General features: G+C 44.2%; 1 protein-coding gene across 1 annotated transcript in view; it reads left to right on the top strand.

The window, feature by feature from the left end:
• The first annotated feature begins 1,351 nt into the window (after positions 1–1,351).
• The window catches only part of C8H10orf90 (chromosome 8 C10orf90 homolog), a 62,501-nt gene continuing 55,056 nt past the window's right edge, over positions 1,352–8,796 (top strand). Inside the window, exon 1 of the mRNA XM_090145649.1 lies at positions 1,352–1,543. Within this exon, the coding sequence (XP_090001775.1) occupies positions 1,378–1,543 (166 nt within the window). The 5' untranslated portion in view covers positions 1,352–1,377. The remainder of the gene's footprint in view (positions 1,544–8,796) is intronic.

Below are 8,796 nucleotides of genomic sequence, written 5' to 3'. Positions count from 1 at the left end.
ACACTCAACTGATAGGAAAATATGCTCTGTAGACTCCAGTGAACTACTTGAACACGATACAATGCAAAGAGGATTTTAAGGAATTTGTTCTTTTGCTCTCCAGTTCTCCAATCCATGCTGCTTTGAGTCTAATAACTTTGTATTATTTGTTTGGTGAAAGCATATCTTCTAGAAAGGCATCTGGGCTATGTGGAGGTCACGAATGCACTCAGGTGATTTTTGTAGTGAGTAATGTCCCTCTCCATTAGAAGCATGTACCTCAGAAATACTTCTACTAGAAGTATTTTCTCCCCGTAAAACCCTTTGTACAATGTAGTTGAGTTAACTCTCAATGTCCTTTTTCACAGCAAACCAGCTTAAATTGCATGTTTTTAAGACCTTTCTCCTTAATAACTTCAGATAATATTTGTGGCTATTTTCTCTTGTTTGCCAGTCTCCTGTTTGGATACTGCACATATGTATGCCTTTGGTATAAAAAAAACCTAACACAATATTCCCAATAAAATCCTGAAATCTGCTTTTATATGTTCCCAAAATGCGTTACATACCTACAGAAGTAACTGGAAAAAAAACAAACAAACAAAAAAAAAACCAAACAACTGAGTTGTCTTCAAGTATTAATTTTGTGATCAATTATTATTTTCTATTACAGATTTACACATGGTTGGCATGAGGAATATAATAACATTACATTAAATACAAATTTAAATGTCACGCTGAAAAATATCACCTTCAAGCTCCGTTTTAAAAATGAAGCTGCCATGTACGCCTTCTTTAAGAAAGAGATTGTATGCTGAAGTTTTTTTTCCCCCCTTATCTCATATTTGGAACAAGGACCTTTTGAAAGCCAGGTGTTGGCTATTTAGCAGCACAAGGGGTCATTGCTGAAATATGTGCACGAACGCATGCGAGCGGCACGCTTGGAGATCTCTGAACTTTGCTTGAGAAGCACTCAGAAACAAAGAGCCCAGCTTCAATATTTAAGTCAAGAGAATGAAACATTCATGTGCTGCAGCGAGATATTGTTGCTGGAGCTGAACAGACCCTGCCTGCCTGCCTGAGCCTGGGAATGCACCGCAGAATTTATGTGCTAGCCGTAAAACCTGCGTTTAGGGACACAAATTCCCACCAATCAGACTAAATAAATCAGCAGGCCCAGGTTTTATCATCACAGATAACCCTCATTAATCCAGCGAGCTTTTCCCGAAGACAAAGGACAAAATGAATTGCTCCATTTGTGCTGCCTGAGCGGCATGCTAATGCGGGAGGTGGAGGCATGAATAATGCAGGGCACGCAGCCCGGCACCCAGCTCCCGGCTGCCCCTGGCACCGCGCAACAAGTGGCGGCCACCGCTCGGCCATCGCCATCGGCACCCAATGCCATCCGGAGGGAGCAAACCTCTGTGCCCGCCTTGTGCCCAGCACGGCCGGGGGGAGCCCGAGCTTCAGCCCCGTGCAACACGGAGCCGGGGAGCGCGGTCGTTCGTAACTCACACGTCCGTGACCCTGAATTACTGCTCTTGGCAGAGAGCAGCGCGCTTGGGTAAGTTTGTGCCACTTGTGACGTTGTCTTGAAGCTGTCGTCAGCTCTTCCCCGTTTATGGGAACTTTAACACGTCGTGTTTTGCCGATCTGTCTGAAAACAGCGTGCATTTTCTTTTTGCCTTTAAAATGAGTTAGAGCAGCCCAGGGAGGCGTGCTGTGACTTCAGTTTTACCTTTAGGAAATACGTGCACAGCGTCTGCAGAACTGACGCTGATGGTGCAGTCGAGCCTCCCAAAATTAACTCGTGTTACTTACATTTTCAAGTCTGCGTAACACGCTGCTAAAATAAAATGTTTGTGATCCAAATTTCATTTCTTGCAAGCCGAACTGAGACTGATGTAATTCAGTGAGTGTCAGACTGGGAAAACCTGAAAGAATGTTTGTTATTCTTTGTAAGAAATGGTCGTTCCTTGTTCTAAGTGTAACTTGCACGGCTGCTCTCTTATTTTCAGCTGAATACTTTTTTGATTGGTTTGGGAACAGGAACTGGGACTTCCATGCCATCCTTACAGAGCATTAACTATTCTGCTGTATCATAGGAAGAAGAAATATTTTGCATGTTATGCATTTGGCAGTGATGGAGTAAAGCCAGAGTCGCTAGTACTATCGACAATTTTCGCTTTATTAATCGTGATCAGCCCATCTACCTATCACATTCACCTCAATTGTCTGCTGGATTTTTGTTGATAGTGATACCATCAGCACTGCCTGGGAGCTCTCAGGTAACTCACTGTTTGGCACAGTTAAAAAATAGATAAAAATAGCCAGCTCCCAGGAGGAGAGGCCATGAACAGGAGTGTGAATATGAAATGAATCGTAAATATGTTTTGATTGTGGATAATAAGCTCTTCCCCTTCATTTCTTAGCTTCTAATTAAATAGTCCAGATTCTGCTGTTGTTACTTTATTTTCTTTGTTTTGATCATAACAGCATTTTACCTGACATCAAAAAGACAGCCATATTTTGAAGGGAAAAAAGTGCAGCACAGTGATATCTAGCGCCGGTAGTAATCAAATGTTCTACCTGTGTTTTAAGAGGAACCAAAAAAGAGGTGAAAACGGGGATGTGTAAACAACAGGAGATATGCAAACAACGGATGTAATCCTGCACTCCTTAATCATGGCAGCAATCCATATTCACGTAGGTAACCCTACTGGTTTCAATAGACTCGTATCAGTAGGTGCTGTAGCATGATGCCCATATTTTTCAAAGAGATAACAGTGTCTGTTTTACCTGGATGTTCTGTAAGGTAATTTTAGCAACACAGCTTTTAGTGGTGTGTTTGAATGCATTAAAGCGATCGTATTAAATTACACTTTACCAAATGTCGCTTTAGCTTCTGCAAGTATATAAGAGAGCAATGGAATGATGCGTTGGAGGTGTCAGTAAGACTGTGCAAACCCAACGTGTTTTAGCAGAGATGTGCTCACAGTGGAATAGCACTGCTTATCCCAGTTTGGCTGTGGTTGTAGGCTGTTTTGGTACGTAAACTTTGCTTCCTTTAGGTTAGGATACACTTCATCATAAGGCTGCTGTGACACCTCCTATCTCACAAAGTACACGTGGAGCTCCGTAAAAGTGATATCGATGAACATTGCTCACCTTTGTGTTACAAAAGTACACGGGCTTTGTGGTAGTGCTCTGTGAATATTTTCATTGCTGTTTACAGTTTCTAATCTTGCCAAAACAACTGGCTGCAGTTCTGCCTTGGGGTGGGCACATTTCTCTGAACACTGTGGTTATGCTCTCCTTGTTTTCAGCCCACATTGGTGCTTCTGTGCTTTCCACCACAAGACCTGCCCTGCAATCAGGGATGGGGCTGGGAAGACCTGTGAGCCCTTCCTTTGGGAGCACACCTATTAATGAGGGGAAACTAATTACTTAAAAGCTTTCAGTACAGTGGGGTTGAGAAGTGTAAATAGTCATGAAGCTCTGTGCCATCAACCTGCATTCGGTTTGTGCTGGATGCCAGTGGTTGCAGTGTGGCTATGAATGTTATCCTACAACCATTGTGGTTGCTCCTGAGGTACAGTGCTCTGCAAATATTCTCTTGTCTGTACCCTGAATGGGCTGAAACAGAAATGAAACAGATATGTAATGGATGATGTTTCCAGCTGATATGCAGAGATTAAGTGAAGCTGTTATTAAGTACCTGTTGGCTTTTTGTTGGTTGCATTGAGATGTCAAAAATGAATTGATTCTTCTCTATTTGGCTTCATTCCACAGCATGGCAAGTGGTTTTGATATTTTGTATTTGCAAATTTGGTACAGTATGCTCTTAGTATCTATAGGTATACTACTATAGGCATTAAATAGGTATTACAAACACCTATTTCACAGAGATGTCATGCAGAAGTTCAGAGCTTGGGCTCCATAGCTATGGAGGACTGAAAGCAATTTTTCTTTTTTTTTTTTTTTGGTCAGACATAACGTTTGTGGTGATTCAGGATAGTTAGTTTTTCTCCTTTGTGAATAGAAGTCAGGTATAGTAAGAGGCGTTTTCTGCAATCACTGCCGTGCCACTCTCATGCTTTCTTTCAGCAAAGGATACCCTTTCTCCTCGCTTCCCCCCTAGGGCAGGGTGAGTGCTCCCTGTTATTTCCCAGGGTTACAAGCTCCGTGTGAGCAGAGCAGTGGGTGTTCACATTGCAGGTGATAATACAAACAGAAAGAAAAAGTTCTCTGCAGTTTGGCAGCATTCCCTCTGTGTCAGATGGATATTTCTGCTCTTTGTGAGTGGGGACACAGAGGGAGCACATCACGGCCATTCTCCCCAGCTGCGGGCATTGCTGAGGTTCCTGCATACCCAAGTAGTATGCAGAAGCTTTAAAGGGCAGGCAGAGGAAATGTTCTAGCTGTTGTTTTGCAGCTGGCTGGGAGCTGATGGCAGAGAAAGCAGAAAGACCAGAAAAACCAGCATGTGGCCTGCACCATGTGCAGGTTGAGCAAGGCTGGGAGGGTGGCCTGGGAAAGACCAGCGCTGGCTACAACACCTACTTTACCAGTCACTCAGGTCTGAGCCCCACAACAAACTGGGTTTGGTGTCTCCTTGGCTTAGTGGCATGCAGGACCTTCGGGACAGCAGCACCATGCATGGGAGTGGGGAGCCTTCCCTGGTGGAAGGGTAGCACAGCCCCTGCAGATGTCTGAGTTTGATCTTGATCCTTATCAAATGTCTAAGCCAATACAACTACCCTAATGATTGGCTTATAGCTGACTAGTAGTTTCCAAGTGGAAAAGCTGAGCTGGTAAGACTATACATATTAAATGGGACAACAATGGGACAACAACATAGATAAAACTACAGTGCTTACCAACTGTAAAAGGTATTTACTTGTCCTCCATCTGTTCCATTGCAGTAAACCTAGTTCTGTGACTGAAGCAGAACTGGAGGAGCAGCAGCACTTACTGTTTGTGGTCCTGTCCAACCCAAGCTGATATCTCCCCAGGGCATGCTTCAAGGCTGGTTTTTTTTGTACAACATTGATATGGTTTCACATGGCAATTTTGTCTCTGTCTCTCCAGAGGGGGAGAGGTGGGCAGAGGACAACCGTAATCAAAGCCATGTGTGTGGTCCCCAGCCCAAACCTGCCTCAGATTACAATCAGTGATGTGTAACCTGCATTAATCACAGTCGTGTGCGATGGTGTAGCGCGTCAGTCCCACTTCCCATGGCATGCAGAATTAATGAGGTGAAAGACTCATCCTCAGCTGCACAGTTCTTGGGGAAACTGTGTTTCTTCCTCCCAGCGGGCTAATCAGTTAAGGAATTAGCCAGGCTCCTGAGCAGTTTCTGTTTGGTGTGCACCCAGTTGTGACACCTGGTGGTGTCCGAGCCAGGCTGGATTTATTAAGCAGCACAGCAGGCAGGGGGCAAGAGAAAAGAGCTGCAAAATCTTTCCTGCTTGACTGCGAGTGATGAACTCATTGCAAGCTATAGAAAGGGAAGTTCTGAACCTGGATGTCAACCTTGATGTGCTTAAATGACAACTACAAAAGGTCATGCTTTGAAAACTTTTTATTTCAGAGCCTTCAAGAACGCATACGAGCTCGTCTGTCGTACGCGTCGCAGCGTTGTGCTGTGAGTGCAATGAGCTGGAAGAGTGTGTTCATTTTCACTCATTAGTTGACAGTGGTGCCTTTCAAAATGCTCTCTAGCGTTATCAGCAGTCAATGATGGTATGCTTTCAAAGGTTAAACTATTTGATTTTTATTCTAATTTGCTTATGCTCAGAGAAGCTGTATGAGGAGCATTATTAGTCTCCCTCTAACCATTACAGTAATGAATGGCTGCTGGAAACCATTTGATGTTTCCACGGTTTGAGGCATCAGTGGCCCCGGAGAGAGAAATATGTTATCTTTCCACTAAGTCTTTAGTTGTTCCCTGAGTTGATGAAAGAGTTAATCTATTACTGGAAGACACTGCAGTTGTGAGTGAATCTTAAAAAACCCTTTTAGTTGGAGTCAAAATCAAGCAGTCGGCGTGAATTCCTCTGTGTAATACCATGGTGTTCTTCTGTAGCAACCGCTTTGTCATTTGTGGTGCTTTCCCATCTCTCGGCAGTGCATTTCAGAGAGCTTTGTTCTTGCTCTGGAATTACAGTTACCATCCTCACTTCTGGCAGGTCTGGCACATGGGAGCCCACCAGAGGGAAAATCCTACACAACTATAGCAATCATAGAATCATGGAATGGCCTGGGTTGAAAAGGACCATGATGATCATCTTGTTTAAACCCCCCTGCTATGTGCAGGGTCACCAACCACCAGACCAGGCTGCCCAGAGCCACATCCAGCCTGGCCTTGAATGCAGAGAGCACTACTGCTGTTGAACTTTATTCCATTCCCCGCAAGGTACACAGCCTTCTGCTAAGTGTGCTATCCTGACTTCTTGTTCTCGCATTACCATTAATAACTGGGGTCCTGCGTAGAGATGTATCACCATTTAAAATATGTCTTTATTTGTATTTAACCCTTTTCTGCTGATCAGAACACCGGTGTAGGCTTTGTAAGGAACAGATAAGGTAGTGGTGCAAAGCAGACATAATAAAAAGTGACAGAATTGCCAATTATTTTGGTATAATTGGTAAATATTACCAATTATTTGGTATCTTTTGAAAGATGAAGAGAGAGACCTGACAGCAGCCTATCAGTATCTAAAGTGAGGATATAAGAAAGAAGAGACACTTTAGTAGGGTCTGTTGTGATAGGGGAAATGGCTTCAAACTGAAAGACGGGAGATTTAGATTGGATATAAGAAAAAGTTGTTTACAATAAGGGTGGTGAGGCACTGCTCAGGCTGCCCAGAGAGGTGGTGGTGCCCATCCCTGCAGACACCAAAGGTCAGGAGATGGGCTCTGAGCATCTGATGGAGCTGTGGGTGTCCCTGTGCACTACAGGGGGTTGGACCAGAGGGCCTTTAGAGATCCCTTCTAACTCAAACCATTCCATGATTCTATAAATTGTATCAAGAGAAAATGATAGAGTTTCCCTTGTATCTGTAGGATAGCCCTGGGTAAACACTGAGGGGGGGAAAAAAATAAGTTTTTAATGCCAGAAGCCTGAGCAGTAGGTCAGGATAGCTGCACTTCTCATGGGTAGCATGGAGCATCTCTTGGGCTGTGTAAAATAAAGCACCGAGCACTGCTTTGCACTAAGGAGCCCCCTGTCACCATGCCAGCAAATGGTGCTCTCCTCTCTCCTCCTCTCTCAGAGCCCACCTGCAGCATCACACCATGCAGCTGCTCTGAATGCTATTGGTGAGCTTTTACCTGGGCTGCCAGGACACACCAGAAGGGTTGTTACTGCTTTTCACATCTTACCTAACAGCTGGCAACCAGTTCTCGATTTGTGTGGCTGTGAATGAGTCCCTTTGAAGGAAAGGGAATCTGGTGAGTCCTACCCAACTGACACTGATAGAAACAACACCAAGGATGTGTAACACCGGGGAGGTATCAGGCTTTATCAGACAAAGTCAAGGAGATAAGGAACAGTGTCCTGAGGCAGCTGATCAGCCCTCCTCCCAGCACTTCAACGGGATGGAAGAACTCTTGTGTAGCTGGGGCTATTTTTTCCATCTATTTAAAATGCCTTTTTGGATTTATTTCTCCACATTAATATCATGCTTTAGCAGGCAAAGTTCTCAGAATACTTTCTTTCTGCACAGTCAGTTTTTGTTAACAGATTGCTTTCCAGGCTGAATTGTTCTGAAAGCAAGGTTTAATCAATAACTACATGGCTGATTTTTGCTTTGCTAAAATGTGGTTCAAGTGTCATTCTGCTCATGTGACTGAGTGAATGAAAATGAGACACTCACTGAAATGGAGGCAGGCCATCACCTTTGTTAATCATACCTGAGTATAACGAAACCACCTGAGAACCAGTCTGCAGTGAGGGACAGTGAAACCTGCAACAAATAGCACAGCATTTCCAAGCACCATTTAAAAAAAAGACTTAGAGCAAAAAGATTTCATTCCATTTCCTATATCTAGAATGGGATATGTATAATACAGTGTATTATACACTCACGCTGGGTCTGATGTGCCATTGAGTGCACCGGATCTCTCTCCCATACAATCCTTTCCATATAGGATATAATAGCTGTGGGGAGATACGGAACTTAATGGGAGAAAAGAAAAAGCTGCATACCAGAACGGACACAGCAAATTGCTAACTGCTGCTTCAGAAGATTTAGGAGGGTTGCTATGGTTTCTGCTGAAACCTTCCAGCCGCAGAGCAGCCTCTTGCAAGCAGTGCTGAACGGAGCTGTAAGGAAACACATTGCACGTGCAGCCGTGGTGTGATGAGGCAGTGCCCAGCACAGCGGTGGGTGCCAGCCCCCTCCCTCCCTGTCCTCTCCTTGGAACTCAATGGGCGTAATGAACATTGAGAAGTGCCCAGAGCTACGGGCCTTCGCTTGGTGAAAAGTTCAGCGCACGGCAGGGGGCTGCTAAAACACCCAAACTGCTTTTTTCCTATCGTGTTCTCCTCTTTTTCTTATCTCACATCTCTGGATTTCTAAATGTTGAAATTTTTAGGACAGGCACTGCTTGCTGCTTCTTTTTTCCCTTCCTTACCCGCACAGTGCCTAGAACAACAGCTCATGACCTACTTCTGTCTTTTAATTGCTGCTGCAATATGAATTTTAATTCCAGCTAGGGTCCAGATGTATTGAGGATATGGAGCACATGTCAGAGCTGGTGCCATTTATCTTGTAGGCCAGTGTTTCTCAACCCTTTGAATTCAAGGAGCCC

The sequence above is a fragment of the Phasianus colchicus genome, chromosome 8, assembly GCF_987193195.1.
Source record: "Phasianus colchicus chromosome 8, bPhaCol1.hap1.1, whole genome shotgun sequence".
In the NCBI taxonomy this organism is placed as follows: Eukaryota; Metazoa; Chordata; class Aves; order Galliformes; family Phasianidae; genus Phasianus; species Phasianus colchicus.
This window is presented reverse-complemented; position numbering and strand designations above follow the sequence as displayed.